The sequence below is a fragment of the Myotis lucifugus genome, unplaced genomic scaffold (genome assembly GCF_000147115.1).
Source record: "Myotis lucifugus unplaced genomic scaffold, Myoluc2.0 scaffold_319, whole genome shotgun sequence".
Classification (NCBI taxonomy): Eukaryota; Metazoa; Chordata; class Mammalia; order Chiroptera; family Vespertilionidae; genus Myotis; species Myotis lucifugus.
This window is the reverse complement of record NW_005871367.1, coordinates 386534-410333: the sequence shown is the minus strand read 5'-3', so window position 1 is coordinate 410333 and position 23800 is coordinate 386534. Positions and strand designations below refer to the sequence as shown.

The following is a 23800-nucleotide window of genomic DNA, read 5'->3' as shown; positions in this document are numbered from 1 at the left end:
GGCGGGCGCCGGTCCCCGGTCCCCGGTCCCCTGGACTTCCCGGTGGCGCCCGGGGTGGGAGGGAGCCGGGCCGGGCGCTTCCCGGGGTCCCAGCCTGGAGCGTGCGGGGAGAGCCGCCCTCGGCCTCCCAGCCAGACCCAACTTAACTCTCTCCTCGCAAAGTAACGGCGCCTCTGCCCTCCGCTGGCCGGCTTGCATCCCCAGCGCAGCAGGGCTCGGCTCCGGCACCACAGTTTCGGGCAACTCTTGGTGACACCCCATCCACCTCTCCCCGGCTTCTAGCCTGTCCCGCGCCATTGCGCACAGAAAGCGGAGTAACCCCGCGAGGTGAGGGCAGTAGGCCATGCACGCATTGGTGAGGGGCTTGGGGTGGGGAGGGGTCCCCCAGAGGCCTGAGTGTCTGAGACACCAGGGGGCACATAGGAGCCAAGAGGCCCCCTCCTCCCTTACAAGGCCCTCTGCAGAGTGAGCTGACAGGGTCCCCGGGGGCAGGAAAGGAGGATGGTCCAGGACCCCACTGACAAGGACGGGAGGGCTGGTGGGTAAGTTCCAGGGTGGCCTGGCCTCTTTTCACAGGGATCATCTGGCCTGGACACAGCACCAGAAGTCTTAGGGGGATGTGGTTCTGTAGAGGTCGAGGAGGCCAGTTGCCCTCTAAGAGTCCCAAGGGGTGGAGAACTCTCCTGGGTTCAGCACCGCCAGCTAAGGGGTGCCGAGCTGAGGGTACAGCCCCTGAGAGCGAGGCTAGAGGAGAGGCTGGTCCCTCCCTCACCATTTTCCCTGCACAAGAGGGAATGAAGCAGCCACACAGAGTCACCTCTTCATCCCAGTTAGGCCCAGGGACAGTCCCCCTGTTCAAGGTCATGCCCTGATGGGGGCCCAGGTGACTATGGTGTGGTCCCCACTGTGAGCATGCTTAGCTAGGGCAGGCTGGGAGGGCAAGGTCAGTGGCGTGTGCTCCCGCATGTAGTTCTGCCGGAGAGTCACTGGTCCGAATTGGTCAGAGGCTGATGGAAAAGGCTGGATTTGTAGATCAAGCCCTCACGAATTCCTGGAAAACTGGGGACTCCATGACCAGCCAGCCCACTAACCGTCATGCTGTTTAAAGAGCTCCCTCCGAGAGAAACTGTGTTTCAAGTCCGTGTGTCGCTCCTGTCCGGTTTCACATCTCCCTCCCTGCCGGCCACCCCAGACTGCCTTTCCCTGCACTTGCCAATACCCTTTAGAGAGCAAAGCAGACTGACCACCTCTTGCACGGCCTCCTCCACACTCAGAGTCCGCGGGCACTTGGCTGTGGTAGAGAATGCAGCCTGGGCAGAAGCCGTGGGAGAGCACACCCCAAATACCGCGCGGGCCTCCTGGACTGCGCCCTTGGCACGGAGCGTGTGGAGAGGGCTGTCAGAAATAGAAGGGCTTCTCCGGGCAGGGCGCTCCTGCCGAGAGGCGGGCCAGGGCTCTGGGGCATTGAGTGGGTGCCGGCTTGTGCGCTCCGAGCTCCTCAAGCTCTTTAAACGGCTCAGTGATTGGGAGAGGTGCAAAGGCCCTCTCACCTGGATTTGGATGGGCCACAGGTCTACGCTGCCGGAGCTGGTGAGCAATAGGGAGGAGCCAGAGCTGATCTGACAGGTGGAGAGAGCTGAGCCTGCGTTGTTAGGGAGAAAAGCTGTGTGATGTGGATGCATTGGACAAGTGCAGGAAGAGACGGTCTGGCTTTCAACTCAGCATCCGAGTAAATGGCAGAGGGCGGTAACGCTGGCGCACGGCCTTGGTGCCAGTGGAGATGGGGGGTCAGATATTTCAGGGGTCAGTGCGAACCCACCCCCAGCTGGGCTGCTGGTCCCCGAAGTGCCCTCTCTGCTTCTGATGCTGAGTGTGCTGCTCCTTCTATGGGAGCACTTGTCCCTAGGGTTGTTCGGGTAGCAACTAACCTGAAATCTTTTTAAAGCAGTTCGTTTCCTCCCTCCCTCCCCCCACTGACTTGGGTTTATCTTAGACAGTCTTTGTCTTAGACCTTGAATGGGACTCCCTGCTGACTATGCTGCCCGATCTTGGTAAACTGTGGCCTCTGAAGCAAGACATCGCCTTCTTTCACCTTCTTCTCCTAGAGCAGTGGTTCTCAACCTTCTGGCCCTTTAAGTACAGTTCCTCATGTTGTGACCCAGCCATAAAATTATTTTCGTTGCTACTTCATAACTGTAATGTTGCTCCTGTTATGAATCGTCATGTACATATCTGATATGCAGGATGGTCTTAGGCGACCCCTGTGAAAGGGTCTTTCGACCGCCAAAGGGGTCGCGACCCACAGGTTGAGAACCGCTGTCCTAGAGGCTGGACTTACCACCAGGCTAATGAAAATCCCACCAAAGGCTTCTCACTCACACAGGCCCTTGCCAGGGCCCTGGGCCTCCTTTTTTGCTCATAATTCTGGGTGAACTTTCTTCATTCAGAATTCATGATGTCACCCTCAATGTATAAGATTCAGGCCCTGCAGACATGAGGCCAACCCAAGACCTCTGCCTTAACTTTCAGCTCTGGGGTTGGTTGCTTGACTTAGTGACTGATTGTCGGTCTCTCCTACCAGGTAGACCGACAAGCAGGATCTTTTAGTCCTGCTTGAGGGACCTGTAAGTTGTTTCCAGTTATTCACGATGATAAACAACAGCAGGGGTAAACATCCTTGTAACTAAAGCTTTTCGGCTTAATTATTTCCTTTGGATACGTTCCTGGGCTTAGACTTGCTGGGTGAGAGAGGAAGGGCGATTTTGAGTCATTTTCTATGCATTTCCCAAGTGCCAGGGAAGCGAAAGTGTGTACTGGAGAGAAATGCATTCACTTACTTGGTACTGGAGTTTTGGAGTTTTGACCAAAGGGTTGCTCCGGGGCAATACACAGGCATAGTCAGCCACCCATAGGAGGGGACTTAAAACGATCACAGAGCAGTGTGAGGAGACGAGATCAATCCCCGGACCAAGCAAGGTCCGCGCGCTGCTGCATCCCCGCGTCCCGCCACCATCCCCATCACACCCAAGAGAAAGGCTGAAGGGGATGCTAAAGGAGATAAAGCCAAGGTGAAGGACAAACCACAGAGACGATCCGCCCGGTTATCAGCTATACCTGCTCCTCCAAAGCCAGAGCCCAAGCCTAAAAAGGCCCCTGCAAAGAAGGGAGAGAAGGTACCGAAAGGGGAAAAGGGGAAAGCTGATGCTGGCAAGGATGGGAATAATCCTGCAGAAAATGGAGACGCCAAAACAGACCAGGCACAGAAAGCTGAAGGTGCTGGAGATGCCAAGTGAAGTGTGTGCATTTTTGATAACTGTGTATTTCTGGTGACTGTACAGTTTGAAATACTATTTTTTATCAAGTTTTATAAAAAATAACAACAAAAAACGATCACAAATAGTCACAGTGGGTGTGAGGGAAGTGATGGGCATGAAAGGGAAAAGTGATCCAGTGAAACTGAAAGGCAAAGAAGGCAACAGGTTGATTAAGCCTTGTATTTAGGGTTTCTCGTTAGCTGCTTTTAAAAAAAATATATATTTTTATTGATTTCAGAGAGGAAGGGAGAGGGAGAGATAGAAACATCAATGATGAGAGAGAATCATTGATCGGCTGCCTTCTGCATGCCCCCTACTGGGGACCAAGCCACAACCTGGCTATGTGCCCTTGACTGGAATCAAACCTGGGACCCTTCAATCCGCAGGCCATCGCTCTATCCGCTGAGCCAAACCAGCTAGGGTGCTCCTTAGCTTCTTAATTCAATATTGGTTGTATGTAGGTGAGGGAGCAGGATTGGCTGTATGTAGGGTGAGGGAGCAGGATTGGGTGTATGTAGGGTGAGGGAGCAGGATTGGCTGTATGTAGGGTGAGGGAGCAGGATTGGGTGTATGTAGGGTAAGGAAAGAGAAGAATATGCTGGAGCTGGAGGGGCAGGGATAGGACTCGGGCACAGGGCAGCGTGGGCTCTGCAGGGGCAGAGCTGAGGGCTCGTGGGGGTAAGAGACCCTCCTAGGTGCACATCACAGAGCACGTGTGTGTGTGCTGTCAGAACTAGCCCTGCTTCCTCAACCCCACAATGAGCATTCCTATCAGTTCTTTTCAAATTGTCACTGACCAGAAGGTCCTAAATCTCTGTAGGAGAGGGCGTGTGACCTTGCTTTTCCCAGCCCTGGGGACTGAGGCCAGCTTCTGCAGTCAGAGTCACAGTGCATTGGAGCAGAGCCCAGACCCCTCCTCTCTCCACATGCCTGGCTTGAGTGGTCCCTCTGTCGCCATGCTCTAGGCAGCGGGAGCTGTCCCAATGGCCAGGGGACCAGAATATCCTGGGCTGTGTTACAGGTGTCACTTGTATCCGTTTGGATGCAAACCTGCAAGTGACTCAGTTTCCTCCTTTGCAGAGTCACCCACGGGTGTCTCCCTGTGCAGGGACAGCTGCCTCTGGTATATCTCCCACCCCCCAGTCTTCTTGCACCCCTTGAACACCAGCAGTAGGTGCCAGGGGACACAGACAAAGCTGACTTCTGTCCCTTTCCCGTAGACATGGGTGGGTTCCTCAGCTGCAGGACAGACAACTGTAACACCCTGTGATATAAATAAAAGCAGCCCGGCTGGCGTCCAGCCCCCAGAGTGGGTTTCTCCCACACCCCTCCCCTCCTCTCCGCCCCAGACGCCCTGGAGTTGGTTGGGTGCACTGGCTTCCTTTCTGGCCACGTGCTTCCTGCCCCATCTCCCGGGACACAGCTAGACGGCTGTGCCCGGGCACAGAGCGAGGGCTTGGAAGTGGAAGACGTGCCGGCTTTTTGCTTTGTTAAGGTTGTCAGAGCGTCATTCAGAGAGGGAGAGGAGGCAGTCCAGAGCCAAGGAGCACATAACATCCTCACTTTGCCTTAGGGCTGAGCTTTCAGAGAACAAGCTGGACATGTCTGCCAATACAGCTGCCAGTTGCCAGATATATTGTGATTTTAAAGTAAAATCAATTCCAACCAAAGAAAATGAAGAACCCAGTTCCTCAGTCGTACTAGCCACATGGCAAGGGCTCAGTGCCCACATGCGGCTGGCGGCCTCCATTTGGGGTCGAACACAGAGGAGCATGTATTCATCACCGCGGAAAGTTCGGCTGGGTGGTGCTGGTTTAGAGCAGTGGCTTAAGTCTTAAAGGGCTAGACAAAGATCCAAGGTGATAATGAGTAAAAGAAAAACCAATCCCTCGGTGTATTTGAGTATTAAGACGGAAACAAGAGGGGCTTAAATCTAAGTGAAAATGAAGAGTGGGCAGCCAACGCGGCGGAATTCTTTTTCCAGCCACCAGACATCGGAGTGCGGGCCCCGTGCTAAGGGGCAGGGATTCAGGAATGAAAAATCCGCTCCCAGTCTGACGGGTGAGAAGGTGGTGGGTTCTAGTCTTGCGTCTCAGGCAAAACATAAGCTGTGGGCTCCGATGGGGAGAGGCTTGTCCTCGGGCAGGCACAGGTGGTTCAGGGGGCAGACGAGAGACTCCTGGGAAGGCAACACCTTGAGGGATCAGGGGCCTTCCTGCCCCATTTTAGTGAGGAGACTCATTTATTTATGCCTCTGCATCGCCTCTTGGCTGAGTCCTCGGTGCCCTGCTGACTCTCGGGTGCGGGCGTGGCCCCACCTCCCCATCTGGGTTTGCTGGAAGCAACACTTTCAGGTCTGGTTCCTGGTTCTTACTGGCCCCGAAGAGCCTGCTGTCTCAAGCTCTCAGGAAGGGGTGATGCGTTTATGAGGAGGCCTAAGGTCAAAGAGGATCCAGAGAGCGTCCCTTGGGGGTTTCCCGGGAGTTTCCCTGAAGATCCCCACACTGGTGAGGGTGCTGTTTTCCGAGCTGGTGCTGAACTGGCCGGGGCAGAGGCAGCTGGGTTGTCCAGGCAAGACCCATCCAAGGCAAGAGGACAGACTTTTCTCAGCCAGTCACTCCCAGCCCTGAGTGCCAGGGTGCGAAGGGCCGGGCTCCAGCCAGCTGGTTCCCTGGGGACCCGCTGCTGGTCCAGAAACAGCCGCCTCCTGATAACTCCTGTTGTGATTTGTCCCGGGAAAATTTTTCACGTTTATTCAAAGCAGCCGTTGGTGTTCTCAGAAATCACTTGCTTTCAAGGGAGTTGCATGGCGACTTTAAGAAGTCAAAATGCACGATTCCATCAGATAGTATTTTCTGAGCATGGACAAGGAGTTAAGTGCTGCCACAGGCATAATGGTCTTTTTAAAAAATATATATATTTTATTGATTTTTTACAGAGAGGAAGGGGGAGAGAGATAGAGAGCTAGAAACATTGATGAGAGAGAAACGTTGATCAGCTGCCTCCTGCACACCCCCCACTGGGGATGTTCCCGCAACCAAGGTACATGCCCTTGACCGGAATCGAACCCGGGACCCCTCAGTCCGCAGGCCGACACTTTATCCACTGAGCCAAACGGGTCAGGGCAGGCATGATGGTCTTTAATGGCATCTTGTAGTACAGGTTGGCAATGAGATTCCTTTGTGGGAAGGAAAGGTGATGGGGAATATAGAGGAGCACTAGCCACAGCTCTGAGCTGCAGAGTCAGATACTTGGGTTGGACCCAGGAGCAGTGGTAGGCGGTGGAGGTACCACTGTCTAGTTCTCTTCAGGGGTGGCATGCCCTAGCCCGATGGTGTGTCTGTTTTCTACTACCGCAGTATTGCTGCAGAACAAGCCACCTTACCACCTAGGGGGCTTAAACCAGTCACCATTTATGAGCTCATGATTCTGTGATTGGCAGTTTAGACTGGGTTCAGCTGGGTGGTTCTTAATGTTCTCCGCTGGGCTCACTATGCATCTGCTGTCAGCTTCTGGGCGGGCTGGTTGGCCGGCAGGTCTAGGATGGCTTCCGCTGGGATGGCTGAGTGTGCCATCCACCAGCAGCCTGGGCTTGTTGTACACGTGGTGGCTGGGCAGGGTGCCAGGAGGGCACTCAGCGTGTGCCTGGTCTCTTGGAGCCTGGGCTGTTCCTCCTGTCACGTTCTATTGGCCAGTGCAAGTTCAGGGCCAGCCCACGTTCCCAAGGAGGGGAAACAGACTCCAGCTCTTCTTCTTTTTTTTAAATTTTTATATTAATATCAACTAAAGCTGAGGGGGAAAGAGAAACATTAATGATGAGAGAGAATCATCCATCGGCTGCCTCCTGCACGCCCCCCACGGAGAATCGAGCCCGCAACCCAGGCATGTGCCCTCCACTGGAATTGAACCTGGGACGCTTCAGTCCACAGGCCGACACTCTATCCACCGAGCCAAACCGGCCAGGGCAGACTTCACCTCTGATGGAAGGAGCCGCAGAGTCACATTGAAAAGGGCCTGGGTACAGGAAGGGTGGAGGATCCTGGCTACTTTCACAATCGGCTGCCAGTGGTGAAAGTGCCCTCGCCATTCCTGGATTTCTGTGATCTCAGCTGACGGTCTGAATACATTTCTGCCCGCACACGAGAAAAGGGACGGAGGCTCTGTGAGCTCCTGGGGCTGCCAGGAGGTGGAGCTGGGATGAGTTGGGTGCCAAGGTTTTTGACCAGCTGTCCAGCATTCTAACGCTTCTTTGTACCCTTTGTACCAAGCGCAGTCCTGGGTGCTTCATAAACACTATCTTGCTTACACCTTATAACAGTGATGGCGAACCTATGACACGCGTGTCAGAGGTGACACGCGAACTCATTTTTTTGGTTGATTTTTCTTTGTTAAATGGCATTTAAATATATAAAATAAATATCAAAAATATACATCTTTGTTTTACTGTGGTTGCAAATATCAAAAAATTTCTATATGTGACACGGCACCAGAGTTAAGATAGGGTTTTTCAAAATGCTGACACGCCGAGCTCAAAAGGTTCGCCATCACTGCCTTATAAGAACCCTTCTGAGGCACATTTCCCTTGTTTTACGGAGGAAGAAGACGGAGGCTCAGGGTGGTTAAGACACTTGTCTGAGGTCACACAGCGTATCAGTGGCAGCGGCAGCATTGGAATCCCGTGTTACCCCTTGTGCTGCTTACACTTCACCACCCTGAGTCACTTGCCCTTGGAGCTTAGCATTCAGGTGGTGCTACTAGTTTAAAACACCTAAAAGCAGTTGGTATGTCCTGCTTAAACCCGGAGCCTCCGGGTCCTCGGATGTAAAAAGAGGCGCCTGTGAGGTTTCCAGGTTCCTCACCTCCGGTTGGCAACCGCTGGCCCAGGGGAGTGTCTCCCTCAGGGCGCGAATCGTTCGGTTCGGTCCGAGGTGGTGCTCCCTCTGCTCAGGTCTGTTTTCCGTTGATTAAGGGGTGCGGAGGGATTCCTGGGGTTTCCGTGCGGTGCGGTGAGCACAGCGATCGAATTCTAACTGCCACGTGGGTCCCTGGGGAAGCTTTGGCTTTGGGATCAAATGCCTGAAAGCAACCCTAATGGGTTTAAGGTTTTGAATCCCCAGTTGCTGTCCTAGATCTGGCTGTAATTTCGCCCGCAGAAGCGCAGCCGTGGCATTTGTGGGGAGGGAGGCAGCCTTTGAGTCACTGTCCGTTCCGCGCCTTCCCCAGGAGGCAGCTGTGGCTCAGCCCTTCTCTCCCACCTGCTATCCAGGGAACGGACCTGCAGTTCGTTCTCAGGATGTGAGGGACGGGTTCGGGGCAGGATGGGCGGCTGCACTGGAGCCTTTGTCGCCAGCTGGACCACACACAGGCCAGCCGAGGAAGTGGCCGTGTTGGAAAAACCCAGGGCATCGAAACGGCTGCAACAGGAGGGAGTGTGGGGCATTGGAAAGACCGCGCCCTGGATGCCCTGGGTTCGAATCCAGCCCTGCCGCCTGCCAGCCCAGTCACCCGCCATCTGCGTGTAAAATGCACACAGGGGCTGCCCGACAGGAGTGACCTGGGCAGATACTCAGACACCCTGCGAGCCTGACTGGTGCTGGCAGACAAGCAGATGGGCCCACATTTTTAAATCGGCGCGTGCACTACGCACTGAGAGGCGCGAACCTCCGGGCAGCACCACGCCAGTGATGTACGTGTTTTAGAAAAGCAAGAGAAGGTGCTGGAAGTTCAGCCTGATGGGGAAGAGAAAGCCTTCTTTCTGTTCCCACGCCAGTCTGCCCTTGGGCATGAAAAAGCTTCCCCATCAAAGTTCTCACCTGTGGGCCTCACCTGGGCTTTTTCAGGCAGGTCACCGGGGTGAGCAGCGGGCACTGCAGGGGGCACTTGGCACCTGTTGGTCCCCCTTTCCTCCTCCTGGCTGATGTGGGATGGGCAGAATCGGGCAGGGGGCACTGCTAGGGCACGTGCTACAGCCTGGCATCTTACCACGCTTGGTGGGCTTGGGCAAGTCCCGGGACCGCCTCTGGCCACCTGCTTCTCCATCTGTGCAATGGGGAGAATGTGAGTGCCTCCCATAGGGTCGCTGTGAAGCTTCAGTGCGATTCTGCCATCAGGAGCCTCGCCCAGCACCTGCGCACCGCACGTGCCCGACACATGCCGGTTGTCCTCGTAATTAGAGATGTAGACGTCTGAGTTAACGAGAGGACCAAAATGCCTTTGAGGTTGGAGTGCATCTTTAACGGGGAATGGCAGAGGAGGAAAGCCTCGCTTCTCAAGGGTCATCTGTTCATACTGGCTCCAAATGGACAGGATTATTTGTCGTCGGGGTGGGCGGTGACATAGCACTTCTCAGGCTGGAAATCACAGGGAGAGCCTGTTCGAATGCGTGTTCCGATGAAGCGGGCCTGGGTCTGCATTTCCATCAAGCTCCCAGATGTTCTCCGTGCTGCTGGCCGGGGGACCACACTGGGAGTCTCGAGAGCAAAGGTCAGAATCAGCCCGATGATTTATTCATGGGTGGGGGACACTCCGGCCCTTTTGTATGGTAACCGTACAAAGGAAAGAAACGCCTTATTGTCTTGTCAGGAGTCACAAGGAGGGTTCGGGGGGATGCTGGAGATATCTGGGATGTCTCTTTGTAACGTAGAATAATGAGAAAAAGCAGATGGCATCTTCTCAGTGGCTTGTCCTGAACCCTGGGCCGTTGCGCGCGCTCTATCTCCTGGGATCGGCCTGGCCAGTAGCCAGCTGAACTAACTTCAGAAAAGACAAGCTCATCGGCTGGCCTGCCGCCGCAGCCTTGCTGGCCGGCGGCCTAGGTAAAGAGCAGCGCCAGGCGGAGGAAGCCACGATGTTCTGTAAACACAGAGATACAAGCTCGTGCTCCACCGTGCCACCCCTGTGAGCTGGGCGCACACGTGTGCGTGCACACGCTCCCGATCTCTTGCTTCATTTTCCATGACACGGGACTTGGGAAAAATGTTCTCATCTGACCAGCAGATTAAGGGTTTGAACCAGAGGGTTATTATCAGTGCTTTAAAAAAAAAACACACACACATTTAATTTTATTTATTTTTAAATAAATTTTGTATTGATTGCAGAGAGGAAGGGTAAGGGGGAGAGAGATAGAAACATCAATGATGAGAGGGAATCATTGAAGGGCTGCCTTCCGCATGCCCCCTACTGGAGATTGAGCCCGCAACCCTGGCATGTTCCCTGACTAGGAATCGAACAGTGACCTCCTGGTTCGTAGGTCAGTGCTCGACCGCTGAGCCACACCGGGCTCAGTGCTCTTGATCAGCTATTGTTAGAACCATCAAGTACCTTGGGATTAGAACAGTGGTTCTCAACCTGTGGGTCGCGACCCCTTTGGCGGTCGAACGACCCTTTCCCAGGGGTCGCCTAAGACCATCCTGCATATCAGATATTTACATGACGATTCATAACAGGAGCAACATGACAGTTATGAAGTAGCAACGAAAATCATTTTATGGTTGGGTCACAACATGAGGAACTGTATTTAAAGGGCCAGAAGGTTGAGAACCACTGGATTAGAAGGGAAAAATAATTCAGCCGGTCCTTTCTCCCCTTTAGAGTCCCATATAAATGTTGCCCCTCTCAGCCTCCGATCCAGGCTGAGAGCCAGTGCCTGGGATCGTGCTCCCCAGGGTCCCGTCCTGCTCGGGTAACCTGCCGGTCTCATTCGGTCTGCACATTTGGAGCAGAGGCACCGTCTGAAATGTGCAGGGTTCCCATGCCATCTGGGGGGATGCGCCCGAGAAGCAGCCCGCCCCGTGTTTAATTTTTGTCATTTTTACCAAATGAATTGCAAGTGGCGTTTATCGGCGGGGCTAATGTACACTTGGAGTTGGTAGGAATTTTTAGACCCAGCCCTGTCCCCCTGCGGTTTCCGAGTGGAGGAGGCGCGGTATGTTGCCCAGCTCCGACGGGCTGACGCGTGGAAAGGCGTGGGTGTTTCAGCTGCTTGGATGGGTCCACCCGCTAATTCTTCTCACCTGTGAAAACATGACCGGCCTAATGGAGAGCAGCCCTTGCCTGGCGCTGGTGGCTCTAAGCTCAGCCCCAGAAGCCGGGGGTGGGGGCGGTGGGGTGGGGGATTGATCCCTACACGTGGCCACCTTCTCCCTGGAGTTGCATTTGGTGTGTCATCGTGCATTTGCGTTAGAGCAGCCGAGAGCCGGCCAGACGGCCCGTGCGCGGTGACAGAGGCGGGTGGTCTGTTTGGGAACACGCCTGCTGTGATTTCCGAGGGCTGTGGGTTCCAGCCCTGCTTCCGCGCGGAGCTTCGGCTGCTGTGGCCCACCCTGGTGAGCGGGAGGGGCAGCTCTCCGAGGTGTTATGGAGGGCCCGGGGGGCAGCTGGGGTGCCCTCCCTATTGAGGGCCTGGCTCCCATCACACCCCAGCAGGGTGTGACTTGATTCCTCACAGAATCGAATACAGTCTGTCCTGGGCTGATCCTGAAGGAAGTGCTCCGGGAGGCGGGGGGTGGTCTCCCTGGCTCCTTGCATCCCCAGAGGTCCTTCACCCCCTGGATATTGAGGGGTCGGGGCAGGGACAATGAAGATGAGACCCACATGCCTTCCCATGAACCTGACAGCATGGGTCTGAGTCTGTTAGCGTGGCTGTCCTTGGTGATGTCTGCCCGCCTTGCTGAAGGCCCGTCTGAGGGTCTCCGACTTCTGTTGCTCATCTGGGGTGTCGGTGGGGGGAGCAGCACCATTTGAGGCCAGGGTGGGGGTGAAGCCTGAGCGTCCGACACCTCAAGATGAAGGGGGCTTTCCGGACACAGTGAGGGGAGCTGGGTCCATAGGGAGGCTGTCTGGGGTCATTCTTCCCTCTACTCGACTAGCCTTTTCCACAGATGACCTAATGGATAATGCTTTCTGTTCCCAGGTAAGCGGAGATGAGCAATTTCACAATGTGCCCAGTACCTTTCGGGGGGAAATTGCACCCCCTTTCCAGGCTGCCAGAGATACGGAGCAGCTCGAGTTCGCCTCAAGGAGCGGCTTAGCATTGTCTGCTCCTTGAACGTCAGCGTGGGTTTTGTTTACAGTCTCATCATACAAGTTCTTTTCCAAGTGGCTCGTAGCTCAGCACAGGCTGTACCTGATTGCTGCTGTTTGGTCTTCTTTGCCCCCGCTCTTTGGCTGACCGCTTTCCGGAAACAATGCATAAAACTGTAGGTCATAATTGTTTTCGTAACATCTGGAGAGGAACTGGCTGCTGTTCCCCCGTGTTCTCTGCCCACACAGGCCCAAATGTGTCTTTTCTGTCTTCTTGGCATGTCTTGCCTTTTCCTCCAGCAGGGACGGGCTCTGCAGGGGTCGGCCCTTCCCAAGGCAGCTTTTGGTTCAAGATGAAGGACATACAGCTTCATTCTTGCCCAGAGATGACGCCATCTCTGGTTTGAGTTGGATGCATGTGTAATTCTACGCTATGCCCACGTCTTCCCTATGTCCCCGTAAATGTGCCTGTTGTGTGTGGTGGGGAGGGAGAGGGGAACGCAGAAGAGAAATGGTATGGCTACGTATCTTATTTATTCATGTCATTATTTTTTAAATCTAATACATCCGGGAGAGCGACCATGTCATATATACAATCTAATGAATGATCGTAAATTTGCGTGAACACTGCTCAGGTTGCAAAGTAGAAGGTCATGAGCACACAGCAAGCCCCGCCTCCCTCACTACAGTCCCCCCACCTCGCTCCTCCCCCGAGGTAGCCATTATCCTGATCTCTAACACCACAGTTATACTTCAGCTACTTTGAACTTCAGGTAAACGGAGTCAGTGAGTACACTGTAGTCCCTGACACATTTTGTTCCATGTTATATAAGATTTATCCGTGTGGCTGTGGTTGAATGATGTTCACTGATTTTCGTGGCTGTATAGAGTTCTGTTGTACTTCTCTACCATAACTTATCCGTTCTAGCATTGATGGACCTGTGGGTTTCTTCGATTTTGGCCATTACATATTGAGCCGTGAACACGTTTGTACCTGTCTCCTGGTAGGCGTGTGCCTGCATTTCCGTTGGGCATGTTCCTAGACATGGTATGACTGGGTCCTAGGCTAGGCACATGTTTGGCGTTATTAGAAACTGTTGAATTTTTCTCCGACGTGGCTGTAACAATTTACACTCCCACCAGCAGTGTAGGAGGGTTTCCGTTGCTCCAACTCCTTGCCAGCACTTGGCATTTTCGGTCTTTTTGGTTTTAGCCTCCTCGTAGGTGTGAAGTGGTAGCTCATTCGTTATTTCTCTGGTAACAAATATAGTTGAGCACCTTTTAATGTGTTTATTGGCCAGTTGGTTATGGTCTTCCATCAAGTATTTATTCAAGTCTTTGGCTTATTATGGTATTGGATACCTGTATTTTCCTTCTCAACTTGTACGAGTTCTTAATAGATTCTGGATAAGCATTGTTTGTTGGTTATATGTGTTTCCAACCAAACGTATGCTCTAAATGTGCCTGGAGACAGTCCACCGGGCTCTCTGTGGGAGGCCCTCCCTCCTGGCCCCGCCAGCACAGTACAATGCTGGGTATGGTTTTCCAGTCAACATTCAGACCGCCCGCCTGTGACTGGATTGAATTTAACCATCAGCCTCTTCTTTCCTGGTGCTGGGTTGTGACAGAACGCCCTTTGTTCTCGATGTGCAGGATCCTTGTGGGCGCACCGAAGGCCGAGTCCAAGTACAGCGCGTCAGTGAAGTCCCCGGGGGCTGTGTTTAAGTGCCGCATCCATACCAACCCCGACCGGAGATGCACTGAACTGGATATGGCTCGAGGTGGGTGACATCCATGCCAAAGTGGAAATGGGCTCTGTACCCTCATTCTTCCCTCTTTCTTCCCAGGCGGCTGGCCTTCCTTCCTTCCTTCCTTCCTTCCTTCCTTCCTTCCTTCCTTCCTTCCTTCCTTCCATCATGTAGGGAGTACCTATTACTTTCTAAGCACCAGGATATACTAGTGAACAAAACAAAGATCCTGTCATCCTTACAGATTAGTGGGCAAAAGAGACATTAAAAAAATAAGGCTTGAGAGCAAGAAGACCAGAGGGAAGGTGGTGTTTGATCTACACCTGATGGGAAAGATGCACAGCAGTCAGCTGGGCAGGTGGGGAGGCAGAACCTCCAAGCAGAGGAGAGCATGTGCCGTGTTCAGGTACAGAGTGGGGGTGGTGTGGCTGGAGTGGGGAGCAGGAGAGAGGGGAGGCGGAGGAGCTCGGCAAGGTAGGCGGGGGCTGCTCACACAGGGCCCAGCAGGCTGGGGGAAGGGGTTAGGGTGTTATCCTGTGTATGAAGGAGAGGCCATTGAAATCAATTTTAGGGTTTATGTTTTAAGTAGGGAAAGATATGCTCAACGGATATTTTTAAAAGCTCACTTGGATCCGGTGGAATCAGACGGATCGGCCTGGGTTCAGAGCTCAGCTCTGCCAGTTACTAGTAGGGACTTATTGGGAATGTCCCGTAGCCTCTTTGGCCTCAGTTTCCTCACTAGGACTAAGATACCTTCCTACCTCACAGTATTACCTTGAGAAGATTGTGAGATAATAGAGGTGATATCCAGAATTTTACTTGGCACTCAGTAGGCACTCAGTAAGTAGGAGTTATCTATACTAATAAAAGGGTAATATGCTAATTAGACTGGACATCTTCCGGACATCCTTCTGGACAAAGCCACGGTGGCAGGGGCCGAGGCAGAGGCAGTTAGGGGTGATCAGGCCAGCAGGGAAGGGCAGTTAGGGATGATCAGGCTGGCAGGGGAGCAGTTAGGGAGTGATCAGGCTGGCAGGGGAGCAGTTAGGGGGTGATCAGGCTGGCAGGGGAGCAGTTAGGGGATCAGGCCAGCAGGTAGAGTGGTTAGGGGTGATCAGGCAGGCAGGCAAGCGGTTAGGAGCCAGCGGTTCCAGATTGCGAGATGGACATCCCCCAAGGGGTCCCAGATTGGAGAGGGTGCAGGCTGGGCTGAGGGACCCCCCCCCCCCACCAATGCACAAATTTCATGCACCAGGCCTCTAGTTTTATTATAACTCCAAGTCCTCACTTTCTCCAAAGTCCTTTCCCATCCAGAGCTTCTGAGGGTTAGTATTTCTAAATGAAGCGTTGCCATGATTCTCCTTAGCAGAAAGGAGAGGTGTCCTTGGTGCCACTCACAATGCCTGGTTGGCTTGCTGCTCATTACTGGTGCCTAACACACTAAGGAGCTTGCTTCAGAGCACAGGCCAGAGCACCGCCTCCATCAAGAACGTCTTGCTATGAGAACAACGTTGGCTGAATCACACAGTGTGCATAGTCATGGAGTTGATTTTATACTTCATTGTGCGTCCTTATTTCCTCCTGAGCTGATTACAGACATGTGGGGGAGAGGGGCAGACTACCCTTGGAAGAGCAGCCAGCAGACCATCTTTCCCTCTCCCAGGACTGGTTTTTCTCTTCTCCCTCCAGGGAACCATCGAGGAACATCCTGCGGAAAGACCTGCCGGGAAGACCGGGATGATGAGTGGATGGGGGTGAGCCTGGCCCGGCAGCCCAAGGCCGATGGCCGAGTTCTGGTAAGGCTTCCTGGGCGGGGGGGGAGGGGGTGCTGCAGGGAGGGCTGGCACTCTGAGCGTGAGTGACTTTGATCTCTTAGGAAAGCTGGATGGCATGGTGACAAGGGCTTGGCTCTGAGGTTGCCTAAACTGGACTGCTGTTTGGACAAATGACTGATCTCCATCTGTCAGATAAATAATGTCTGTCCCAGGGTGCAGAGAGGTGGCAGTGGAAACATAAATAAAATGTATGGGAAAAGTACTTTGTAAATCTTGTTCACAAATATTTGTGCGAGTCTTTTAAAGTTGAAGTTAAATTTACATAAAATGCACAGATCTTAAGATTACAGTTTGGGTTTTGACAGTCGTGCACACTCGTGTAACACCCCCCCCCCCACACACAGCACAATACACACTGTTTCTGTCCTTCCAAAGAGTTCTCTCCTGTTCCCTTCTAGGCAGCTTCCCGCCCGCCCGAGGCAGCCACTGTTATGCACGGTGGTACCGTGGGTTACTTTTGCTTTTTCTACAACTTTGTACCAATGGAACCCCACAGTGTGCACTCTTTTGTGTAAGGCCCCTTTCACTCAAAATAATACTTCTGAGATTAATCCGTGTTATGTGTATCAGGTGTTCATTCTTCTTTATTCCTGCCTGGTATTATATTTATACTAGAGGCCTGGTGCACAAATTTGTGCACAGGTGGGGTCCGGCCAGCCCACCCCGATCTGGGCCGAATGGGCCAGTCCGGCTCGGGGATGGGGATACAGGAGGTTGGCGGCCCGGCCCCGCCCCTGATCGGCGGGGGGAGGGGGGTGGCGGTCAGGGGGAGGGGCACTGGATGGTTGGTGGTCTGGTTCCGTCCCCTGGTTGAACTCTTGTCCAACTCCCAGTCGAGGGGACAATTTGCATATTACCCTTTTATTATATAGGATGAAATACATGTTATTACTTTTAAAATTTTTATTTTATTGATTTGAGAGAGAGAGAGAGAAACATTGATTGGTTGTTCCACTTAATTATGCATTCTTTGGTTGATTCTTATATGTGCCCTGACCAGGGATCGAACCTGCAACCTTGGAATGTTGGGCGGATGCTCTAACCAACTGTGCTACCTGGCCACGGCCAATGCTCTTTGTTATAGAAGCATAATATCAAGAGGGGAAAATAACTCTAGCTGCCACTTATTGAGGGCTTCCTTTGGGCCACAAGCTGTAAATGGGGTTTTACATATATCTGATCACAGGGGAAGCAGGTTCTCCTTCAGGATCTAGGCAAAATGTTTCCATCCTCTCTCCTGGAGCCCACTCGTGTGTTAAACTTCTCCATGGCAGAGGCCATTCATCTGCATCCCGCCTTCCTTCTCAGCACAAGTTACGCATCCCCCTCACCCCCCACCCCGTCAGCCCCTGGCGGGGAGCGGGGAGCAGCTGGATGCTGTCGCCAGCATCGCAAGGCCTCCCCACCAGAAAGCATCGTAGCTCCTGCGGAGGGTCCCCAACCCCACTGTTTGTCTTGGTTTCCAGTCCTTTCATCACTGTCACAAGCTGCCTTGGACCCTCTCCCAGCCTCTACATTCCTCCAGCCCCAGTGGCCTGACCCTGGCTGGACCACTGGGCCCCAGGAGGGCCAGAAAGCTTGTCGCCTTCCCATGGGAGGGAGGGAGAAGCTGACCCATCTGAAGTCCGGGTGGCCAGAGGTCGAGATTCCGACAGAGGAGGCACGGCCGGATGGCACAGGCACACGATGCTCTAGGGAGCCCGGAGCCCACCGCCGGAGGTTGCTCCTGTGATGGCATCCCCTCTCCCCACGGAAGGATAAGCTCCGTGGGGCTGGAGCTTGTTGCCAGAGGCATGTGCGTTATGGCAAGTCAGTATCGGGAAGGGGCAGGCACAGCAGTGAGGATCTGGGGGACGATTTAGCACAGGAAGCTGTGAAGGCAGACCTGGGGCATTTGTGGTCCTTGTGCCATGACAGCCCATCTGATTCATTGCATGCGGAGCTGTTCCTCTCATGTTTGACACAAGGACCGCACCACCCATCCAGTCAGCCACTGCACGCGGGTGCGGAGGAAGGAGCGGGGCATCTGTAGCAGCCTTTTCCTTGTGGCTTTTCTTGTCAAAAACACAACATAAGCCTTAGCCAGCTTGGCTCAGTGGATAGAGCATCAGCCCGGGGACTGAAGGCTCCTGGGTTTGATTCCTGTCAAGGGCACGTACCTCTGTTGCAGGCTTGATCGCTGGCCCCGGTTGGGGTCCGTGCGGGAGGCAACCAACCCATGTCTCTCTCACGTTGATGACTGTTCTTTAATGTCTCAAGTCTACCTGCCAAAGCTTTCTTGGAGGCAAGTACTTATCTTAAAATGGGAATCAGGGAGCTATGTCTTATTCAAACACGTTTGGAGAACTCAGGTGGTACTTGGGGGTGTGGGCCTGACACCCATGTCAAGGAGCACAATATCGGATTCTGAGGTTGGGTTTGAGGAGGGAGAGCTGGTGTGTGTGTGTGTGTGTGTGTGTGTGTGTGTGTGTGTAATGGCATCAGTGCTGATTTCAAAGTAAAGAACACGTGGGAGTTTGGAAGCTGTGACAGGGAGCCCAGTGTCTCCATGAGAAGTGGCATTTTCTGACCCATGGACCAGCCCTGGCAAGGCCTTGGATGTTGGGCTGGGCTGCCGGGCTGCCCTTGGCTTAGTATCTGCCAGGCTCCGCTCACAGGTGTTGTGGTCCTTGCCAGTTTTTCCCCAGGGACGCGTGGTACCGGGTGTGACCACAGCCTGGGGATCAGAGGCAAGCCCCTTCCCGCCCCACACCCTCCCCCGGACTCGGGGTGCAGATGGCAGTTTGAGACCCAGGGAACGAAATCCCCTTCTGCCACAGCCGCCAACACACGCAGCCCAGGCACCGACGCTCCTCCTGGGCCTGGGAGGCAGCTCAGAGAGTGCCCGGCTGGCGTCTGCTTCCCATGAGTCTCTGGGGCTCAGCCAACACACCAGAAGCGTGTAGATGGCTTCTGGGTGGAAGCACGCTCTCCGGCTCTATCTCTTTGCCGTTTCCTTCCCAAACGTCAGGGCAGCCATCTTTCTTTTTTTCCCCCAAAGCCACAGGGTGGCTATTTTTTTCTTTTAATTCTGTTGTTCCGTTTCCTGATTTTTTTACGTGAACTTATTCTATTGAGCTCTAACACACGTGCAGGAAAGTGCACCAATAATCCGTGCACACCTTGATGCATTTTCACTTGGCATTCTCAGAAGGACTTGCCCCGCATCCCAGAGGCCCCTTCCCCATGCCCCCGAGGCCACTCCTTCATCCCCTGGAGGGGGTTGGGGGATGTCTGTGTGGGGGGTCTATGGCATCATGGCCCTGTTCCCCTCAGCCATGGTTCTCAGCGATCCAGGGGTAGACCTGAGGGCCTGGCCAAAATCTGGCCGTCTGTGTATCACAAATGCATGTGCAAGAGGTGGGGGCTTAGGTGTCTTTGTGGCTGAGCCCCCCGTAGAAGCTCAGTAACTCCCCCATTCCCCAACACTCCCCCCACCCGGCAAGGATGCACTGTTAAAAAAGGCCTTTGAATTAAAATGCTCATCTTCTTCCTTTTATTCTTCTGGGAGGAAAGACAATCTTTGTATTTCAGATGTGTCAGATCGTAAGATGGGATGCCAGCTCCTCCTCCCCTTGGCTAGGATTACGTGGGTCCGAATGGGTCTGCTGTTTGCAGAGAATGCTCTTTCCTCTTCCCTCCCTCTGCCCCCGCCTTCCTCACAGCGGAGCCCGTTTGGAGAGATTGATGGAGTTCTTAATGCTTTGGAGACAGTCTAGGACTTTTTTCAAATGTTGGGGTCAGACTGACATGTGTGTATATATAATGATAATCGGGGCTAAACAGTCTTTTCTTTTTATAATTTATATTCGGAGACACTTTTCCTGCACGCGTACTGCCTTTGACCCTTGGCTGTCTGACCTCAACAGAATGCCTTAATTTTCGTTCCGTTTACTGGGAAATGCAGTGTTTGGATCTTCGAGGAATTTTCTAAGATCCCTCCGTAAACAGTTTACGGTTCTTAAAAAAACACGAGGGGGCAATAAACTAGACACTTAGGGCAGCAAGTCCCTCCCGGTGAGAGCCGGCGTGCTCCTCCGTAAACATCCGCCTCTCTCCACGGACCCTCCGACCCAGAAACACAGTAAGACGGGCCAAGCCCTCGCTGCCAACGGCTCTACACAATCCATAAACTAAAATGTAGCGGATTTACTGGGTAATTCGAAGATGATGAGGGATTCAAGTTTGCAAGCCATCAGCATTGAATCAGAACTAAAATACAAAAAAAAAAAAAATCAATTACCAAGTGGAATAGAGTGATGATCTGCTTAGCGATACATGTTTATAGCTCCTTGCCCTGTATCGTTTCAGGCTATTGAGAAACGGGCTATGGGTACGAAACAGTACCACGCGGGGAGGACGAGGGTGGCTTGTGGTACAGGGAATAACGAGATCGTCTTACGTAGTTTCATGTCATAAGGCAAGAGGCCTGTGTGGCCGAACTCGGGTGTGCAGTCCCCCTGAGTGTGTCCTCTTCGCCTTTGGGCAGAGAGCGGCCTTGTCCGGGGTCCCGCTGGCAGGCGGCCTGAAGGGATGAAGCGTGGAGAGGCTGGCGGGCAGGGTGTTTCCTAGAGCGATCTGACGGACTACCAGGCTCCAGGGAGTCCCTTCCCTGCTCTGAACCCCTCTCTGTCCTTTAGGCCTGTGCCCACCGCTGGAAGAACATCTTCTACGAAACAGACCACATCCTGCCCCACGGCTTCTGTTACATCATCCCGTCCAACCTCCAGGCCAAAGGCAGGACGCTGATCCCTTGCTATGAAGGTGAGCGCTCTGGGCTCTCCCGCGCCCTCTCCCCATGTGGGGCCCTAAACAACCCCCCCGCCCCCACCCAGCACTTCCCCCAGCTTTCCAGTCTCTAACAGGAGGGCAGCACCGTGTCCCCGGGTGGCCTCTTGGTCCTGCCCAGGTAATGAGGAGGGTGGGCAGGGGGTCACGGTTCTGGGCCCTGCCCAGCCTTGCCCATCTCTGCCCCAGAGCCCCCGGTGCTTGCCATGCTTCATGAAGTCTCTGAGATCAAAATTCACCCAGTCCCAGCCAAGGCGCCGGATAGAACTCTTGGTTTCCTGGTCCTGCCAGATGCTGTGTGACCTTGGGGAACTTGCTTTCTGTCTCTGGGCCTCCGTTTCCTCACCTGAAAATTCAGAGGTTGGCTCAGAGAGTCTCCACAGTTCCCTGGAGCTCCCGGATGGACGTGAGGCTCCTGAGGTCCTCCTGGCCACACCCATGGACAAATGCCCGGAGGCAGGGGACAGAGATTTCCCAGGATTCAGTTTCATAACATCAGAAGTCTGACTTCCCTCTTGTCTGGTCCGTGCACCCTGTCGGAGGCCTGAGCATTGGGTGCGCCCTCAGCCCAGTGTTAGAGCTGCTCCCCAGGGGCCGCTGGGGGGTCTGGGAAGGAAAATGTGTTTCCTCAGGCTCCCTGCTTAGCATCTTCCAACGGCTGGGCCCGGGGGACCATGGAGCCAGTTATTCTTTAGTTGAGTTGAATTTGGCTTTAGGGATTCAGAAAAGGCTGTCATTTTCTCCCGTTGTGTAGCTTGCACACTCACGTTTTCTGAGCCCGATTCTGAGTGAGCTAGAACCCGTTTCCCCTCTAAGGCTGGCTGTTGTATTTTAATTCGCCCCCTGATTTGTTTGTTTGGATAGAAGTCTCGACTCGCCTGCAGTGTCCTCATTCCTTTGGGCCTCCCTGGGTTTTCCCAGGTTTCAAATTCTGTGGCCACCAAAGAGGGTGCTGAGAAACGCTGGCTAGACACCTGCACTTTCCTGCCTCAGGGAGGACCCTCCAGGCCCTGACGGGGACTCAGGGGGCCCTAGCAGGGTGTTCGGTGACATGGCCCCACAGAGCAGCTGGCAGGGCCCCTGCGGGGGCCACGGGCTCTCTCCTTCCCTGAGGACGAGCCTTCTCCCCAGTGTTAGCATTTGCTCAGCTGGCGGGGCCACGCAGGGACATTGACCTCTGACCCTGCTTGTCGCTGTATTGCCCCCATCGAAGAAAAACTTCATCTGAAATATAGATGATACTGTAATCAGTCAAGAGGGAGGGATAGGTAGTATAAATACATAAACTACGGGTCAAAGCTGTATTCTGCCTGCCCAGTGTATTCCTCCAGGATCAAAGAATGAGTTAGGACATGGAAGTGTGTGTGTGTGTGTGTGTGTGTGTGTGTGTCCAGGGGGAAGGAGGACCGGGAGCAGTAAGAGGGTGGGGTTGGGGTGGGGACTGTTGAGGTAGAAGCGCAGCCTTTTAGAACAACGGGATTGAACCAAACCATTTCTGTGGTTCTTGGTCCATAAGAGGCCGGGGGTGGCAGGTGCTCAGATTTCTCTAGAGGACTAGAACGACAGGGTGGGGCATGCAGACCTCAGTTAGGGCTCTTGCCTGTGCTCTGTTGGTTTTGGGGATCTTCCTCCCTGTGTTGTGGTCTACACTAAACCTACATTGGCTCTGAAGGCAACCATTATTTCCTCTTAATGTGGAAAAATTCGGTGACGCAGGCTCTCTGTTCACTGGGCGGGGATCGCATCATGATTAAGAACAACGGAAGTACGGTAGGGTTTGACGTGACCCTTCACATATCACCTAGGCCAGCCCGTCTTTGTTGAGGTCTAGAGATGTGGTGTGGCTTCCTCAAGGCCAAGTTTTTCTTTCCATTCTGTTATTCAGATGCCACACAATGGAGAGTAGTCTGGTGGCCAAGAGCACAGGCTCGGACCTGGCTGCCAGAGTTCAATGGCCCTTGTTAATGGTGTGACTTCAGTTGAGTTATTTAACGTCTTTGCGCATAGCCCCCCTCAAAGGGCTGTGAAGAGGATTGAGTTAATATTTGTCAGTTCTTAGAACACTGCCTGGCATGTACTACATGCTAAGTATTCGTATGCTAACATACCATACTAGAGGCCTGATGCACGAAATTCGTGCAGGAGTAGGCCTTCTTTCCCCCGGCTGCTGGCACCAGCTTCCCTCTGGCACTCAGGACCCTGGCCTCATCCAGAAGGTCATCTGGTCTAATTAGCATATTACCATTATGATAGATTATGGGCTAATTTTTTTTTTTTTATACCAAGCAAGTGTTTGTTAAATCACCATGAGGTGACTAATTTGTCTATTGGGAATAGAGTCCACTTAGGCTTATTAAGTTAGATACTGTGCTCAGTGCCTGATAGATCAAACCCAAGTCTCAGAGAGTAAGAAGTTTCCCATCTACAGGGGAGAACAAGAGAGGGAACACAGTGTTTCAAAAGTGAGAGAGCTGTGTGTGGGGTGGAGAATCCCGTGCCGGGTACCTCTCCCCAAGGGCCCGCGCTGCATCCAAGTTCGAGTTGGCACTCGGGCAGAATTATTTTATTTTACGACTGGAAAAACGGAGACCTGTGTAGAGTCTGCAGTCTGGTGGGGCCCATAGAAGAAGAATGGTGGGAGTCCACAGGTGGGCATGGCGGAGGGTGCAGGGCAGGGGTAGGGGTTTCACTTCCTGGGGAATAGCAGAGAGACCACGGAAGGGGTGGGATGCTTGTTCAGACCTGCTCTTCGCTGCTTCTCTCTTCGCGGCCACAGGCCTGTGGCTGGACCCTCGGTGGGACTGGATGCTGTGATGGCTCCATTGCATTTACTTCTTGGGGAGGGGGGAGGGTCATGAGGAAAACTCAGGTGACAGTACCCAGGAAGACCACACATTGTTCTGTAATCGTGGCCTTATTGCAGGTCCCGTGAGGGCTCGCTGTGCTCTCTTCAGAGCGTAGCAAGGTTGGTTTAATTACCGAAAGCCTCTAAGTGTGTGGGCACCCGTCCAAATGTCTCAGACTTTTGAATTCTTAAAAAATTGGTCTTTGGTTT

At 53.5% G+C, this 23800-nt stretch overlaps 2 protein-coding genes across 2 annotated transcripts in view; both read left to right on the top strand.

Moving 5' to 3' along the window:
* The window catches only part of LOC102438757 (non-histone chromosomal protein HMG-17-like), a 15110-nt gene extending 11755 nt beyond the window's left edge, over positions 1 to 3355 (top strand). The window contains exon 2 of the mRNA XM_023764185.1: positions 3030 to 3355. Within this exon, the coding sequence (XP_023619953.1) occupies positions 3030 to 3293 (264 nt within the window). The 3' untranslated portion in view covers positions 3294 to 3355. The remainder of the gene's footprint in view (positions 1 to 3029) is intronic.
* A 10625-nt stretch (positions 3356 to 13980) lies between these two features.
* Positions 13981 to 23800, top strand: part of ITGA9 (integrin subunit alpha 9) — a 250599-nt gene continuing 240779 nt past the window's right edge. The window contains exons 1-3 of the mRNA XM_023764184.1: positions 13981 to 14116; positions 15773 to 15879; positions 20598 to 20721. Of these exons, the coding sequence (XP_023619952.1) occupies positions 13981 to 14116; positions 15773 to 15879; positions 20598 to 20721 (367 nt within the window). The remainder of the gene's footprint in view (positions 14117 to 15772; positions 15880 to 20597; positions 20722 to 23800) is intronic.